Source organism: Stegodyphus dumicola, chromosome 1 (genome assembly GCF_044657685.1).
Source record: "Stegodyphus dumicola isolate Sdum_Otavi_A_Nest chromosome 1, ASM4465768v1".
Lineage (NCBI taxonomy): Eukaryota > Metazoa > Arthropoda > Arachnida > Araneae > Eresidae > Stegodyphus > Stegodyphus dumicola.
Genome location: NC_140768.1, coordinates 143722078 through 143741206, shown reverse-complemented (window position 1 = coordinate 143741206; position 19129 = coordinate 143722078). Strand labels below are relative to the sequence as shown.

The window sequence follows — 19129 nt, the reverse complement described above, 5'->3', positions numbered from 1 at the left end:
TCACTTGGAATCTAAACAAAGCCATGTTGAATGAAATGCATTCAATAGTCTTTAAATCAGCCACTCAAGGGACCTAATACATTTGGATTTAAGTTAAAACTAAGGTTGGTAGACTGATTGTAATCTAGTATATTAAAATAAATATGTACTAAGAATGAATTAGGAATAACTTTACAGCTTTTACCAATGTCAAAAATGCTTATTTTGAGAAAGTCCATTTTGAAAAAGTAAAGCCAATTTGAAATATATAAATACTGCTTCATTTTTTAAAAATATTTTCTTGAAGTATTCAAAACTTCTATTCTGAGGAATGTAAACATCCATTAAATGCTGTAAGCTTTTAATCTTATATACATTAGTGATAACAATAAATAAAAACCTATTACACAAATACGCATTAATTTTGAATTTAAACATATTTCGCAATCATTTTAGCAAACAGAAAAGAAACACTACTAAATGAATAGGTGCAAAACTTTTTCAGGAAACAAGTTTCAAGAATCTGAAATCATTTAGAAAAATAATGCTCATTTCAAATATACTAATTTTTTTTCCCAAAATAATTTTATACGAAATTTCAAATTTTTTTTAAATCTTAAAATAAAGCATCATTTTCAAATCATGACAAAGCACGAGGGGTTTTCAAGGGGAGGGGGGAGGAAGAAACTCATCACAAGTCATGCAAGAATTTTGCAATAAATACTGCAATTTAGAGTATTTGTACAAATGAATAAAAAAGATATTTTAATTGTATATTAAAACATATTTCTAATTAATATGTATGTTAGAAAGAAAGAAATAGACATCAGTGTATATAAACCAATTTTAATTCTTTGTTACTTTTAGGGTCTCGAAATTATTCTACAGCAGAGTTTATTAGAATTGGATACATTCAATATGCTTATAAATTTTAATTAATGATATTTAACGAGCTTGAGAAAGAACTTTCAAATCTTCTATACATTTTTGAAGAGCTTCCTTTTCCTGTAAAAAATATACATAAGAATTAAGAAATAAATATACACTGAAAAAATTTTGTTCATATGATTTATTTCTGAAATGTTAATTTAATAAATATTCAGATTTTGTCCCCCCCCAAAAAATTGAAATTTTATATTAGCAATTCATTCAAATATATATATATTCAGTATCTCATCTTTGAAAAGCAGCTTATATAAACTAAAAAAAATCTATAGGAAATTGTTACTAATTTTATTTTAAACATTTAATGAGAAGAATGAATACATTTTTGCAGTTTCATGGCAGTCAAAACTAGTTTCATGGGAGGACAAAAATGAAATATTTGCATGACTTACTTGTTTAATTTTGTTACATATATTAAAAAAAACTTTTTTTAATCCCTGAGTGGCATGGCTTTTTGAATCTTCTCACAAAAACCTAAATTCACACAGCATTTATTAGCTAAATTTGTACAATTACTTATTTTAGTCTCTAGTTTCATAAATTTTCATTAAATGAAGTAATTAATGTTTCACTAAAGCAAGATATTTAAAATTAAAAGATAATACAAGTGACAAAAATATAACAACTGAATAAAAGCGGTCATCCCCTCAAATGGTTTAATGTCTTTTTTTTTTTTTTTTTTTTTTTTTGAAGCATTAAGAACTATGCATCAGCAACCTTTTTTTTTTTTGCCTACAGATCAAAATCAACCAAAGTGTATGTATTAAGAAGACGTTTGGGGTCAATGGATATTTTCATTTTAGAACAGTCATTCTGGTGAATAATAAGATAAATTTGAGAAAATAATTACAGTACACTTTAAACTTAAAAAATAAAAATAATTATAAAAGCAAACATAATTGAATGAATTTTTTCTCTTCAATATCAATGACTCCTCTGATACTGAACTTCTGATGTCAATTTCATCAGTTATTTGTTTTAAGACGAATTCGAGCATCTGAACTTTTGAGTAGTCAAGAACTTCTGGTTTTATTTCAAAATATTTCATGTGTGAAAATATTTGCTCATGTTTATAGGTTGAGCCAAATGCAGATAAAGTGGCAAAGCCATTATTTTGGCATTATAGATTACAGCTCGGTGTTGCCAAACTTATCAATTTCTCTTTAAAACTACATTACAATTTTTATTTTTTAAAAATAAAAATGAATGTTTATTGCTGCAACTTTGTAATAAAACAAAAATGCTCATTATTTATTTTCAATTAATTTTTTTATATCTTATTCAAGTACTCATTTCATATTTATGTTTTATAATTTATTTTTAGAACTTACGTGAACCACTTGAAATTATGAAATGGGTCACCTGGTGACCGGTTGTTGAGGTCTACATTAGACTGCAATCTGAAGTTATATATTTTTGTTATACATTGGCTTTTATTTTGCAGTTACTTATTTTTTGTTTTGCACCTTATTTACTTTTTATTGCTATACTGAACCCCTAACTTGCTAAACTTATTATCTCATTTGAAAATATGATTTCTAATTAGCATACACGTAAAAACTAACTTTCAACCAAATCAGTATATACACAAAACCATCTTTTTTATTTCTTCCTTTTTGAATTTTTTTATTATTAATAATTTTAAATGAGATTAAGAAAAAAATCTCTTATTAGAAAGAAGCATAACTTATTAGAAATAAAATTCAAAATGAGGGAACTTCACAAATATTTTTCATGTTCACACAGATGAGCCAAGACAATATGAATGAAAATAATAGATATTTTTTCCAGAAGCGTTAACAACATACAGGCTGAGATGGTATAAAATTTCAGAGCTATTTGCCTATAAAGGAAATATTATTCTTAAATTGTAGCTATAAATGACTATCATTAATTCCAACGTTTTTTAAAATCAAATTAGTCTTCTCTTTTACCTGCTGGGGAGTTATACTTTTAATAACACTGTTCACAATCCAATCAACCATATGTTTCTGTTCAAATTTCCGTCGAGCATTGTACAATTCAAGTTGATAATCCTGAAAATTTAAGTACGAACAGATAAGTAAATACTTATTTATTTATTTAAAAAAGTATACAGTGAAAATACATAAAAATACTATCTTAATTAATCATCATTCTTCCATTCACATATACGAGGCATTTGTAGAAGTTTAACATGAAATTCACATGAAACAGAAATGTAACAAACACTCAACATGAGAGATGGAAATTTATTAAGAGTTACCAAAGCTTTCTAAATTCAATAATTTTATTTTTAGTTTTTTCTTTTATCTTCCAAAGTGTTTGAAAGCCTTACTACATACTAATTTAACCTTTCTCTTTCTATTCTAACAAATAGAATTTAAAAAAATTTTTACATATGTACAGAATGCATCTACACAGTTATGACCGAGTTTGTACAAAATTAATTATATCGGTTTGATTCCTTAACCTTACGTATATACCGTATTTTCCGGCGTAAAAAGTGCACCCAATTCTTCACAAAGAAACCTAAAAGACACATGTGCAATGAATGCGCTTTTCTTTTGAGGTCACTTACTCGAAGATTTGTCTTAGTCTTTCAAATAATCGTATACCGAATTGACAAGCGATAAGGGGAACAATATGTGTGTGGGTTAAATATTCCCGCAAAGAGGGTGGATTGTATTCAATGCAGCTGTGCACAAGAGTGTTTTACTAGGGTTTCGAGAAGAAGGGGATATAATCTGGATTAAGAATGCACTTCCAAACTGAATGAATTTGTGGAATTAGGAGTTAAATGTTTTCTCTTTCTCTATCTGAATCTGATGTTCAAGTGAACATTGCTTTAGTTGAAATACCGCTGATTTAGTATTCCTTTTCTATAGTAAATCACATTTGCTTTAGTTGAAATGCAGCTATAAATATAGTAAATCACATTTGCTTTAATTGAAATACAGCTGATTTAGTATTCTTTTTAGTAGTAAATATGGCTCTCATGAAAAGAAACAAACACACTGCTGGTTTCAAATGCAAAGCCATTTAGTGAAAGAAAATGGAAATCATGCTACAGCAAGGATGTTCAGTGTTGGTGAAAGCTTTATACATGAGTGAAAGAAAAATGAAATTACAATAATTAATGTGCCAAAGAATAAATGCGCTTTGCAGAAAGTAATAAAATGGCATTTCCTAGAAGAAAGTGTTGTGAACTGGGTCCTAGAAAAGCACCAAAATGGATTAATTATATCAAGAAACAGTACATATTTACTTGCCTTAAAGTGGGCCAAAAAGAATGCAAATGAAACTGAAAATTTTAAACAACTTTGAGTTGGTGTAGCAGGTTTATGGCATGGAATAATTTAGTTCTGTGAGAAATAATAAAAGATTCACAAAGGTTTCCAAAAGATCTGGATAATAAATTGATTAGTTTCCAGAAGTATATTATTGTCCCATGAAAGGCCCCCCCCCAAAAAAAAAGATTTATTGTCAGTTATTGGAAATATGGATGAAACTCCAGTAATGTTTGATATAAGAAATAAAACAATTGATGTGAAAGCAACAAAAACGGTTCACATAAAAACAAGTCATGAAAGTTCTCACTTCACTGTAATGCTTTCCTGCTTAGCGGAGGGTTTAAAATTGAAACTCATGATTCTTTTTAAAAGACAATGCCAAAATGTAATTTCCCAAATGGTGTTTTAATTCATGTTCACAAGAAAGGGTGGATGGACAAAAACAGAAATGTTTGACAAAAGCATCCTTTTCCCTTAAAGAATCCAGAAAAACTTTTAGTCTGGGACATGTTCAGATCTCATCTAATAGATAATACGAGGGTAAGTTGAAAAATAAGTTTCCCCTGTCGACTGTGGTCAGAGTTGTGTATGAAAGCCAAAAAATAGAATGAGACATTAAAGATATGACATACCTTTATTTTTCCACATAGGTACCAAGTACATTGAGACATTTGTCATATCGCTTGATAAGCTTCAAAAAGCCCTCCAGGAAAAAATCAGGGGTTTGCATATGGAAGAAGCGTTGAACAGCTTGTTTCACTTCAGTATTGCTTCCAAAGCGCCTTCCCCCGAGATTTTTCTTCAAAGCCGGAAACAGATGGAAGTCGCTTGGTGCGAGATCAGGACTGTATGGCGGATGGTGTAGGTGCTTCCAACCAAGAGTTGCAATATGGTTGTCTGGCATTGTCATCCAACAGCAGAATGCCAGATGTGAGAAGGCCAGGCCACTTTTTCTGAATCACCTCTTTCAATTTCGACAGGGTGTCACAGTAGCGCATAGCACTGATGGTTCCAACCTCCAAAAAGTCCAGCAGCAAAACTCCTTGGGCGTCCCAGAAAACTGTGAGGAGCACTTTACCTGCACAGGGAGTTGTCTTGAACTTCTTTCGGACAGGTGATGACGGATTTCCACTCCATAGATGCGGCCTTCGATTCTGGCGTGAAATGGTGGACCCACGTTTCATCCCTTGTCACAATCCGAAACAGAAAGTCATTGCCATCTTCATGGTAACACACGAGATGTTCCAGGCTGACCCCCATGCGTTGTTCCTTGTGTGTCGAGGTCAATTGTCGGGGCACTCATCGTGCTGACACTTTTCTGTATCGAAGAATGTTGTGGATGATGTTTTGAGCTCGCTCATGTGAGATTCCAAGTTCTTCCGCTACTTCATCGATGGTGATATGCCGGTTCGCTCTAATCATGTCATCCACCTTCCTGACATTTGCATCTGTAGTGGCCGTGCGCGTCCATCCAGCTCACGGTATGTCCTCCACTTGCTGACGTCCATCACTGAATGTGTGACACCATCTTCGCACCATTTGCTTCGACATCACACCTGGCCCACAGACTTCTACGAGGCGGTTATGAATTTCTGTTCCTGATACTCTACGTGCCCATTCATAGCAGATAACCGCTCTCACTTTCTCCTTTAACCACGAATTCAAAACGCACTTTCTCTCCATACCTACTGGGGCTCAAATGAGAGGCTGGTCTCCGCTTTGCGCAGGCACTGCAACAGTGCCATCTGCTTGATTTGCAGCGACCTCTACCCAATGGTGTATCGGTGACTTGTGCATTTTCCTGCTGTGTCGCCTTTCGCCCATAGCCGTTCAACGCTTCTTCCATATGCAAAGCATGAATTTTTCTTGAAGGACTTTTTGAAGTTTATCAAGCGATATGACAAATGTCTCAACGTACTTGTACGAGAATAATAAAATAAAGGTACAGGGGTTGGACAAAAATATGGAAACACCTATAAAAAAACATGTTTCTTTGCTTAATATGGTGTAGGAAACCCGTTGGCATCCAAAACAGCTTGCAGTCTTCTCGGAATGGATAAACAGTTCCTGTATGTTTGCCAAGGGAATATTATACCATTCTTCCTGCAAAACGGTGGCAAGTTCAGATAACAATGTTGGCGGTGGATAACGAGAACGCACTTTCCATTCCAATGTAGACCACAAAGGTTCGATAATATTCAGGTCTGGTGACTGTGGTGGCCAGGGGAGATGGGACAACTCATCCTCGTGTTCAGAAAACCAGTCCTGGACAATGTGAGCTGTGTGAACAGGGGCTTTGTCGTCTTGGAAGACACCATCACCATCGGGGAACAAAGTTTGTACCATGGGATGAACTTGATCGGCCAAAATGTTCACATAAGTCTTGGCAGTCATGTGCCCTGACACAGTTATCATGGGGCTAGCAGAGAACTACGATATGGCTGCCCAAACCATAACAGAACCCCCGCCATGTTTCACTCTTGGCAACAAGCAGTCTGTATTATAGGCTTGAGATGGCATTCTCCAGACGTAAACTCGGCAAGAAGTGGGAAACAATGTGAAAGAAGACTCATCAGACCATATTACTCGCTTCCACTGCTCTATAGTCCAGGCTTTATGACTTAAACACCACCTTTTCCTGTTACGGGCATTAGCATCACTGATGAGTGGCTTCTTAATTGCAGCACGGCCAGCAATTCCCTGTTTATGAAGCTCCCTTCTAATTGTTTTGGTACTCACAGGGTTCGGTAACACAACATTCATTTCAGCAGTAACTTTTGCAGCTGTGGTCTTCTTATTTTTCGTCACAATTGCCCTTAATGATCGTCTGTCACGATCACTCAGGACACACTTTCGTCCGGGCTGTGATTTAGCAGATGATGTTTTTCCGCTTTTCAAATATGCGGAATAAATCTTCGATACAGTACCTCTTGAAACACTAAACACCTCGGCTACCTTGCTTACGGAAGCACCTACCATGCGTGCTCCAACAATTTTCCCACGTTCGAAGTCTGTTAACTCTGACATAATGCAATGACAACCTCACATAACAGTACTCCAACAACAACTGAACTGTTTAGCACATTTACGAAGTTGTATAGGTGGCGTCAGTAGTCAAAAATGCCAGCACCACCTACATATTTCATTAAAATCAATCTTTCTTTTCAAACATGCATTTCACAAGGTGTTTCCATATTTTTGTCCATCCATTGTATGTCATATCTTTAATGTCTCATTCTATTTTTTGACTTTCATACACAACTCTGACCACAGTAGACAGGGGAAACTTATTTTTCAACTTACCTACGTACAAAGGAATTATTGAAAGAGTGTAATACAGACATGGCGGTTATTCCAGGAGGATTAACACCATCAGCTCAGCCTTTAGATGTGTGCATCAATAAACCATTCAAAGAAAATTTAAAACAACAATGAAACATGTGGATGTCAGAAAGTGAAAAAACATTTACAAAAGGAGACCAAATGCATCAATGCTAGTTTAGAAATAGTGTATGAAAGGATAATAAAAGCATGCAAATGAAATTAAACACAACATAATCCAAAAGCAACTTAAAACATGCACTATATCTAACAATCTAGGTGGAATGGAAGATAATTATCTATGAAGAGATCAGAGTAATAGTGATTATGAAGATGAAACAGAATTCGATGAACTTTTTATGTTAACCAATAATGAAAATTTTCAAGTTCATAAAGTATGTCATTTCTTTTAAATAAACAGCATTTATGTACATGTAGAAATCTATTTTTTTAATGCACATTCCTTATTTTTAAATCTATCATTTTTATACATACCCATAAATTTTGATTTAATTTTTTGTATTGAAAGTGCATGTTATACGCCAGAATATACAGTAGCTTAAATCCCTTGATTGTGGTTTTAAAAATCTCTTCAATACTACTGAATAATTAATTACCTTAGAAATGAGCCTTCACTTAATACCCTCCGAGTGTCAGGGTTTTTTTAATATGCTCAGGAAGATCTGTATTTAAACAGCATTTATAAGCTAATTTTGTATAATTACTAAGCCTGTTTTCATAAACATCCACTCATTGAGATATTTACCTCATTGAGGACAGTAAGAAAGCAAAATATTTTAAATTATATGCTAATATATATTAAGTGACAAAAAACTCATGACTGGATAAAGGCAGTCATAACACTCATAGTAAGCAAAGAGATAGTGGATAAAAGAGTTGGTTAGAAATTTTCGACACCTTCCTTTGTTCAAAATGCTTGCGACACAGCAAAAACCATGAAGGAGAAAACAATATTTTTTTGAAGATCTTCCACGATTCTGCGAGCAGTATTTACTGATATTAAGCTCATCAGCTATCATTTGAAAAGATACCAGATGATTTTTAAGCAATAAATAACAAACCTTCTCAACCATTCAAACTGTAAAAGGCAATCATACTTTAGTTTAACATCTTTATCTCCATCCTGAAATTAATTTATAGCAATGAAAGCCATTGGATCATTTCAACACTTGATCCACATATGCTTTACACAACATTTTAAATGTCTTTATTGCTATTCTTTTTTCCACTTTAGAGACAACTTTACTAATCTTCCTTGCTTAGATTTGGAATCCATGACAGCAGATGTTCACTGGATTCAAGAAAAGAATTAACTGTATCGGAAATTCTGTCTATAGCAGACACTGATACTGGAAAAGAGAATTGGTCTGTCATAAAAATAAAAGCCATCAATTATTATTTGAAAGGGTCACTGGAATTTTTTAAAAAATAGTCTTACCAAAAGAGCTCATATATTTTTGAAAAATCTCTTATTACTAGGCAATTTTGGTCAAATTTGTATCATATGTTTAATTATTAATTCTTAGCTATGCAAGGATTGGGTTATACTACTGAATAATTACCTTTACCACATGCAAAAATGTAGGAATTTGAATCCCATTTAGTTTTTGGTAAATAAAACTACTCATTAGGTAGGTAAGAAACATGGCTGTTCTCAGGGCACAAATCTTGAGATATTACAGAAATTGAGATATTACAAGATAAGCTACATCTTGTTTTATTTTTGAAATTCTTTTATTTATTTTTCTAAAGTTTTGATGTAATGAATTTTGTATTATTTTTGAAATTTTCTTTTTAGTTTGATGTCACATAAGTTCTACATATTCCAGAAAGATAATAAAACTTCTTTCTTTTAATATTAAAGCTACTGCTTTTAATGCATGATTTAATTTATGGGCTGGTTTGAGTTAATTTCAATTCTTAATTCTTCCCCTAATTTCATTTTCCGAATCATTTGTTTTGGCATTTTATGCTTTAATTTTATTTTTGAATTTTCCTCTTTACTTTGAAGTATCAAAGCACTGGTATGAATGTTTTCTTTACTGTGTGTGTACATATAAATATCTATGTAATAACTTGGAAAATTTGGAGGCATATGTATAAAGAAGAAACTTGGAGATATGGGCAAATTTAATTATTTACTTTTATATATGGTTGACACACATTTTTCATCAAGTCAACACAAATAAAATGGGTGCTACAGCATTCTGTTTACACAGAATTTTTTACAGTAAAGTACTGATAAAGTGAAATATATTTTTGAAAATAGCAAAACAATAATATTCTGCTCCTTCAATATAAAAATGGGATTTCTAAATCTAATGTACTTAAGAATTTACTATATAGTCAATATTACAATAAATCTAAGTAAAACATGACACCAAAAGAATTATAAAGAAAACAGTTAATATCCTAGTACTAGAAATAAGACTAAAAAACATAATAAAAGAATACTAACAAGACGTCTTTTCACTTTATCATACACATGCATCAAGCGTCTTCGATATTCCGCTTCAAGCTGCATCTGAACATTCTCCTGCAATTTAAAAAAATGTTTTTATGCAAATTATAAAATAAAATTTTATAATTTCACTATTTACAACTTAGCCAACTATTTTCCAACTTAGCTAAATTAAAATTTCCTACTTAAATATACCTCTTGCCCCCCAAAAGGCCTATCAGTAAAATTTTATGGTACTTATGTATTATTGCAACCACCTTAGTAGGAATCAGCAAAGTTTCAGAATGCACCAAACTCTGGCTGTCATATGCATAACAGTTCTTCAGGCAACCATACACATGACAATTCTTCATTTTTACAAAACAAGGTTGCCATTCTGGTACATACTTCCTTCATTTCTGGCCATGACTACAAACAATATGAGCACTGCCAACAAGTGCGTTATTATGGCACAAAATCTACGATTTACCTTGCTGTAAGTCAGATTGCATTCTGCAAATTACTTCAAGCAAATAAAGCAAAACACTCAAGCAAATTAAGCAAAACACTCAAACTGCCCAGTTGGTTAAATTTCATAATGAAAAGTAAAACAAAAATAATCAACATTACATCAAAAGCAAAGATCTGTGTTTCAGCACCAGTAATCAGGCATTTTAAGTTCATTTTTAGAAAGTAACTCTTGGCCAAATTAAACATATTGTTTTTAGAAAACTGGAATAGCTCAAGAAGAAACATGCTGAAAGGTCAAAGTGTCTTTAAAAATAGTTTAACAACTTAAAAATAGTTTAACAATGATGCCAAAACTTTTCAATGATATATCTAATTAATAACAATTACTACATGCCAAATCTATGACTTGATTGACATGGTTCATTAATTAAAATGCATGACCAACCAAGTTTGGTCCATCTTTAATGCATTCATTATCTACATTCCTCAAAAACATTTTACCGCAGACACAAATTCTAGTGTTTGATAAAGTGTTGCCTTCAAAGGCTTTCTGAAATATTTCAGATATTTTTAAAGCAGCAATTCCACTGCAAAAACAAAATTTAACACATGTTCTGTATTCAGTTACATTCACCATTTTGAGGTGTTATATAAAAAACAAATTCTTTATTCATTACAAATGAATTTATTTGCATATGATAAAAGACAGTAAAATACAGTTTATTACCAAATGTAGATTCAAGTTTTACAAACTTCTGGGGGGGATTGCATATTATTTCTTGCACATGCATATTATATATGAATCATTCCTGAGTAAGTGCACAATATATTTATGTTTCAATTCTCAAATTCCAAAGCATTAAGAAAAATTAGCTTCTGAATCGTATATTTCCCAAACAGGCCTTGAGTAAATGGTATTTTCTTGATTACAATTAAAAAACGACACGCCCACTTTGTATCTTGACTTCTTTCCCTTTAAGAAAACAACTTTAAAAAAATAATAAAGGAATTTTCCAGCTGCAGAGAGATAACATAAAGTCATAGAAAATCAATAATGATGACAGAAATAGATGATAGACACAGAGAGGTTAAAAACTTACACGCTTAGCTTCCATTAAGATTTTTTGGCCTTCTGCCTGCCACACAGCTTTCTTCTCCTGAGCTATGGCATCTTCTAGTACTATTATATTTTCACTCTTAACACCCTCAAATTTAGCTTCTTGATCCTGAGAAGTATATAAAGGTAAATGAGAGTTTTTAGAATTAACACGAAACAAAATAACACCAAAAAATATAGACAAATGGAACCCTTATATGCAGGAAAGTTTTCATTAGCTTTGTAAATTTCATCATATACAAAAGCTTAGCGTTACTAGTATCACAAAGTATTAAACTTCTAGTACAAATTCTAATTACAATGTTTTTCATTTGCTGTCGGGGGGATGAATGCTAATCTTTCATCCTGTCAGGGACAGCTACCATTGATGCTTTCACTGTTTTTAAGCAAATTCTACATTATAGTAAGAGAGAAACAAATAAACTGCATATTTTCTATCCAGTGTGATTTCATTTATTTGCACAGATGTGGTTTCAGTCACACCTCCCCTTTTCAATTTCAGTAGAGCTTCAACAATACAATAGCCATCAAAATTAAAGGATAATGACAGAAATAAAGCATAACTGATACTCGATGAAAAATTATTACTCGAAATTTCTACAAAAGCATTAATTAACATAAAGTGCAATGTTTTGCAGTTGATTATTTTTAAAATACTGAAATTAAAATGAAATTTGTGGAAACTGGAAAATAAAAGGAAGCTTAAGTCACTTTTTTCAGAAAAAATTCTCCTTTAATATGGTACGATCACCTTGAACAGTTATGCATACCTCACATCTTGATTTCAGACTTTACGAAAGTGTTGATCAAGTCTTGTGGAATTCCCTGCCACTCTTCTAAAAGTGCACTTTTCAGCTCCTGAGGGTTTGGGAAGGAATTTGGCATGCTGAAATTTGGTGCCCTAAGGCCTCCTGCACATGATAAAGTAAGGTGAATAAGGTGGCTAATCCATCCGAGTGATATCTTATGTTTGCCAGCATTCTAGCACCACATATGCTCGGTGAGGCAGAGCATTGTCATCCATTATGAAAAACTCTGGGCTAACAAAACAATACACTAAAAGGTCTAACTTGAGGTTCTGATACCTCGTTTACATGTCTCCGAGCAGTTACAGAACCTCTTTGACAGATATGCAATCAGTGCAGCCATATGTCATGATTCCTCCTGAAAGCATCAAAACCTGAAACTTCGAAAACTGGATATTTCATGTACAAGAAAAAATAAGTTGTGTGTTCCTTCCTCTGTCCAGATCAAAACACATTTAGAATCACTGTTCAGATTATGCAGGGTTCATTCGCATTTCTGAACATGGAAATTAAGTACTTTTAATGACTTTTAAGGACAATTAATGAAAGAATTAAGGACCTATCAGCAAATGGGAGCTGAAAAAAATCCAATTAAAGATATATATGCATGAACTTCACTTTTGTTTTACCATCCTAGGATGCATTATTACACATAATTTAATAAACATAATTATAAAACAAATTTGAGAATAAAATCAACTTAAAAAATTATCAAGTAGCATTAAATATTTTACACTTATAATAGCTCTACATATTTGAAAGAAAATTAGTGACATTTTATTTTACAGTTTACTAACAGTTAGCTTTATGCTGATTTTTTTCTTTCACGTCTCATTTTGTCACATACTTGCTCAGTCTAGAGGTTTAGTAAATAGCATAGATTAAAATGAGAAGTAAAATCATAAATCAGCATAATTTGTACCTGACTATTGCTACCACTGCTGCTTGCCTAGAGAGAGAGACCTGCTGATCAGAACAAACATAAAAGCATGATGTAGAAACAGTTGGCAAGTTCTGAAAGTTAGTTGTGCTCTGTCTGATGTAGTTTGTGTTGTAGCTTCATGTAGAGTTCCTAGGGGCTGTAACCCAGTTAATATACTTTAAGGTTCCAAGAAGCTACTAAAGCACCAGAAGTCATAAGTTGTTTTTTGTTATTTTAAGTCTCACTAGATGCAAAGAATGTTTTACATTAATTTTTTATATTTTTGTGCTGTATCTTGTGACCACAGTAAACATTAATGAAAGGCAATAATTCACTTTATGCAGAGATAATTTTTAAGGGTGAGCATTTACTTACAAATAATTTAAATTAGGTAGTTAGATAGATACCCTTGGTCATTATAGGTTTACATGACCACTATTAATTTTTTTTTTATATTTTAAAAATATTTATCAAAAAAGCACTATAAAAATCACAATCTAATAACATTTCACAGTTTAAAATACATATAATTTATGACACTGATTCTTAAACGATATTAGGATAATTACACATTAAAAACTACAAAACATTCATATTTTGTAGCAACAACACACAACAAAAATTTTATGCATCTTTTTAATTTTGTAGGGCTTATTTTAATTTTCTAATAGTTATTTTTAATTTTGAAACCCTTCCCTTTAAATTCTTGTTTTCCACTTACAGTGCCAGAATGTGATTTCAGTATTGTGTTTTATGTAAATGAAATAGAACCAGTATTTAATGGGAAGTTGAGTCATTTCCGTAGAACAGCTCAGAAGTTCTCAGTAGAACGCGTTATGCATTTGGGCCATCTCATTGTTTTAAGCCTATCTTACTACATATGGCCATAGACTTACATGCCTGTTAGTTTTCACCCATGAGGTTTAATTAAAGACCAACTCGGTTAGCTAGCTCAGTACGGCTTCAGCTAAAGTTTGGCTAGTTAGAATTAGTTTTAATTTCTTATTTTCTATCTTAAGTTAAAGTCCAAGCGGAGGCTTTGCTTTGAGCTCGATAGGGTCGTCTGTTAGTATTTCTTTGAATGAATAAAAGGATATTTTAACCATTCTTTGAAATTATATTTTATAGTTGTAAGAAAACCAGTGAATAGTCGCTAGACACTTCCCTGAAGTTATAGTAGCCAAGGACATGTAAATTAACTAGAAAATTTTAATTCGAAGCCCTCCCAGGCATTTTGGCTAATTTATATCAATTTACTTCTTGTTAAGCATCTTTTCTAACAATTAGAAAATATTGCTCAATATGCAAACTAATGTTCTAGCTAGTTTCTGTTTGCTTTATCTCCTAACTTGTCATTCTCTTGGTAATGTACCTATGAGGTTTTACTTGATCTGGTAAAAGTTAAATAGTCCCAAACCCCTGTCAGATGCAAAGCAAATTAGTGCCATGTCTGAAATTACCTACAAAACCAGATAAAGTTTTAAATAAACCTCTTATTTAAGAAATGAGAACATAAAGGTACGTTTTTTAAGCTAATAAAATCAACTACAGCTCATGGTTTAATTAAACAGGAACAGTCAAACTAAAGATGTGGACTAATGGTCCAAGACTACACAATTTAATTTGAATCTATGCTGGCTCAGTAACTCTATTGTCGTAATAAATTCAAATGTTGAGAACAATAACACAAAGACGACTAATTACAAATTATCAGAGCTGGCAGGAACTAATGCAGCGTGCAAGCAGAGGTCAGAAACACACTCTGTCTTACAATTCAAGAAATATTTCCAATTTAGAAACTGTCTAACTGATTTACATTCTGGTGAGGAAACGGAGAGGAAAAGTTATAATTATATAAACAACTGGTTAATTTACATAATAATAACTACATATCTTTGAAGAATAATTTTCTTCATCTTTACGTATTCAGTTTTTCTCTTCAATACATTTCCTCCTCATTTTAGAATTTTTGGATTTAATTAGGGATTTCCGTTATTCTAAAAAATTAAATACATTCTGAGCATATAGAAAAAGCTGCTAATTTCATTTCTTTAGTAATATGGACATTCAGAATAAATATGAAATGATATATAGAAAGGACTGAAATTTTTTGGCAGGATTTTAAGAATTTAGTGACACACCAATCAACAAAATGTAGTATCGGCAAAAATTTCAGAATTTAGGACCCACATAGATTGCATCAGGTAGGAAAATGCCTAGCGCCAGCCCTGTGTATGATGCATTGAGATATATAAGATGAATCTTTTAAATTGTAAGTTTTCAATTCTTCCATAAACAGAAAAATTCCTTTCTATAAATGCCTGTCCATGTGATAAGATCAGAAGAATTTTTGATATTTTCCATGCTTGTATCTAGTGAAAAGTACAGAAAATAAAGGGAAGATAAACATGTTAAGAAAAAGACTTCTAGTATCAGAAGTAAAACATTAAAATATTATATTTTTATCATTCTTACAAAAATTCTTCAAAAAGTATCAAATTAATCGCAATCTTTCTGTAAAATACGCTCATTATGTGTTAATATTATGAAGACATTTTTCATTTTGTCACATCTTTCTGGAATCTTCTAGAATCACGGGCCAAACTTGCCTTCAAATCCTTTTAAACTGTTGTAATGTCTAAAATCCTAAAGAAAAATTGCCTTTACCAATTCTGTAAAACAAAACACAGATTTTTTCCTTTAGGTAAAAAAATTGTAAAATTAATTTAATAGAGAAATCTGAAGCATATTCTGTGAATTCTGAATATTTTGAGATAATTACATGGGAAAAACTTACAATGAAAAAAATTAAAAAGAAGACACTTTTAATTAATTACATAGCTACTTTGCTTTTGCTAAGAACTGTTTTGTACACTGTGCTTTATAGCATTTTATTACCTTATTTATTTTTCAAATTCAAAATATTGTACAATAAGTCGCCAAAATGGAAAGTAATGTCACCTTATTTTGACAGTAAAAAATAAAAATGGTTTATTTTAATGTTATTTCTTAAATATAATTTCAATATATTACCATTATTTTAATGATTTTCAATTTATGTTATTTAAAAAAAAATCGTCAAAAATTTTCCAGACCTCCGAATCAAAACTTTTCTATAGAAACTGATTTTAAAAATCCCCAAAATGTTGATAAGTCGCCAAATTTAAAACTTTTTAATAAAACATTAACATCCCCAAAAGCAAAAAATTGTTTAACCCTTTAAGGGACGATGGTCGCACCCTGAAACCACCAATTTTCAAAATTTTTCCCGCTCTTGTTTCCAAACTGTTTGAGTGAAAACCGATTGATTACTTATCTTTTACCTCTAAATAACACAAAATTACTGCAGAACTATACATTTTTTAGGTCTTAGTATTTTAAATCGGATGCCTTTTAAAATTCATTTTCAGTGAGAAAAAATAACTTCCTTTTATTTATATTAATGACTTAAAATTAAAACTTTTTTTATTGCACATCATTATTTCTATCATAAACAATAAAAATACAGCAATAATTAAATTGCATATATAAACAACCTGTGTATATTTATGGTATTTCCTTTGTGGTTTCAGGGCGCGACCACTGCCCCACTAGAGCATTGCGTTACAATGCTCACATTCCCCTAGAGGCTCGATGGTCACGCCCTGAAACCACTGCTCTTTATAGTAATGTTTGCTGCTTTGAAATAGAAGTGTTTATTTTCACCCGGATATAGATAAGGGGTTTTGAAATCACAGAGTTATTGTATTACCAAACAATACATGCACCTGCCCCCATAAAATATTTTTCGCTTCCACACATTTTTCTCTGCTTTCAACATGCTTGCTCTCCATGCTAGTACTGTGATTTTCTAAATTATTTTGTGTGGTTCCAAAAAATTGCAAATATATTTTTGAATAATTAAAAATAGAAATCGCGCAAAAATTTAATTAAATTTAAAACATTTTGCCAATATTTTATTTTCTACTGTTGAGATTCAAAATGCCTCACAAAGGGTTCGAAATAGCTGATGCATTAGCGTTACTTGAAGAATTACCTTCAGATCCAGAATCAGTGGTCTCTGAGGATGAAAGTGAAGGAGAAGGAAATACTCCTTTACCCCCCTTCCCTCCTGCTTATGGAAATATAGAAGATGAAAGTTATGATCAGGCAGAAAATGATGATATAAATTTACCAGGTCCTTCCTGAATTGCAGATGTAACATGGAATAAAATGCAGAATGTAGTGAAATCATGCAGTGTTGGCTTGTGCATATACCAAAAAGATAAAACATGCTTTGAACAGTTCCATAAAAAATAACTTAGTTCTTTGACATTAAAAAAATTACTGAGCTTTTTAATATTCTATTGAAATTTTTTTTTATCTATTTATCCCAATTTCCTTATTATGTACGTTCTTATGTTTTCACTGCTGCAGAAAAATTACATAAATTATAATTTTTTTCTGATGATATACTTTATTTTACAAAGTAAAAAATTTATATTTGATGCAATTTTTAAATGCAGTTTTTTTTTTTATTTGCAAATTTCGTCATTCATTGGAAATGCGTACAGAAAAAGGTAAGTTGTTTTTTCCTGCTAACTCAGTAAGTTTCAAAGTTCTAGACGCGTGCTGGTTTCACAGCGAAACCACCACCCACAGATTAATGGGCGGGAGTAGATTTTTTTTTAATTCATATTCAATTTCTAGTGTTTTTAGTTATAAAAATTTTAAAAATAATATAGCGTGCGTCAAAGGGTTAAGAGCTCTTAATTAGAAAAAATGAAATAATTTCGAAATGCTTTTGAGTATCCAATGTTTATATTAGAAACAGGAACAAATTATAACTTATAAACTCATTCAAAAGATATATATTATATTTTTCAGTGAAACGCCAAAAATATTCCTCTAAAATGCTAATTCACACTCAAAATGACAGTCGTAAAAACAGACAGAAATTTCAGATGATTAAAATTAAGGACTTTTAAGGACCAAAAATCAATTCCAAAAAACCTAAGGACTCTTAAGGACCGTACGAATCTTACTATATCTGGAATTCTCAGTAAACAATACTCGGGCGCAGTAATCTTGGCTCCATCGAACATAAGGATGGCACCAGCTGATATTGGGCCCCCTGGAAGATGGAGTGAGTGGGACATAAACCATTGGTTTTCTCGCACAGTCCGACCTTGTTAATCCTCAATAGCAGAGGAATGGCTAAATGGAGTTCCTGTGGCAGCCTGAAGGTCTAAAACCAAATCTTCTGTAGCCGCTTCTCAGTTTCTTCAAGCCAACAACAATAGAAAACTCTATTTTGATGCAGTTGATGATCTCAATTTGTGTTTGACCTGCATCGTTCTACCAATTATTCGCCACTTTTGACCTCCACTTAAATGATGCCTTTGAGCCATAACTACTGATCACTCTCAGAAACAGCATTCATTTTAAACAATACTACAGACTGGGATTCCAACATGCATCCATTCCACACCACTTGGTAAATAGCCTAATTTGCATGTTTCTGGCCCTAACGTATGCACAGAAGTGCAATTTTGTGTTGAATTGGGTTTAACTAATATAAATAATTATAGCAGTAGGCATTGATTGCAACATTAACTTACTCAGAATATTGTCTCATTATGGTTAATTTTGATCACCAGTCTAATTAGGTGAATATAAATAAAGCAGTCATACTGACAAAAATACCCCTCTATTCAATACGTTCATGGAAAACACATGTCAGAAGCATGAAATCTGTAATAGCTGAATTTGGCTATCAAAGGATATTGGATACATTCTTAAGCAAGAAATGCACAAAATGACATCAGCAAAGTGTCAGCTTGCTGATGAAGTACA

The 19129-nt window shown here is 32.1% G+C and overlaps 1 protein-coding gene across 2 annotated transcripts in view; it reads right to left on the bottom strand.

Moving 5' to 3' along the window:
• Positions 1-809: 809 nt before the first annotated feature.
• LOC118203465 (ATP synthase subunit b, mitochondrial-like) overlaps positions 810-19129 on the bottom strand; it is an 80752-nt gene continuing 62432 nt past the window's right edge. For both annotated transcript variants that reach the window (XM_085821525.1, XM_085821529.1), the window contains exons 5-8: positions 11550-11675; positions 9997-10074; positions 2859-2960; positions 810-984 (exon numbers count right to left, since the gene is read on the bottom strand). In XM_085821525.1, the coding sequence (XP_085677651.1) occupies positions 925-984; positions 2859-2960; positions 9997-10074; positions 11550-11675 (366 nt within the window). In that variant the 3' untranslated portion in view covers positions 810-924. The remainder of the gene's footprint in view (positions 985-2858; positions 2961-9996; positions 10075-11549; positions 11676-19129) is intronic.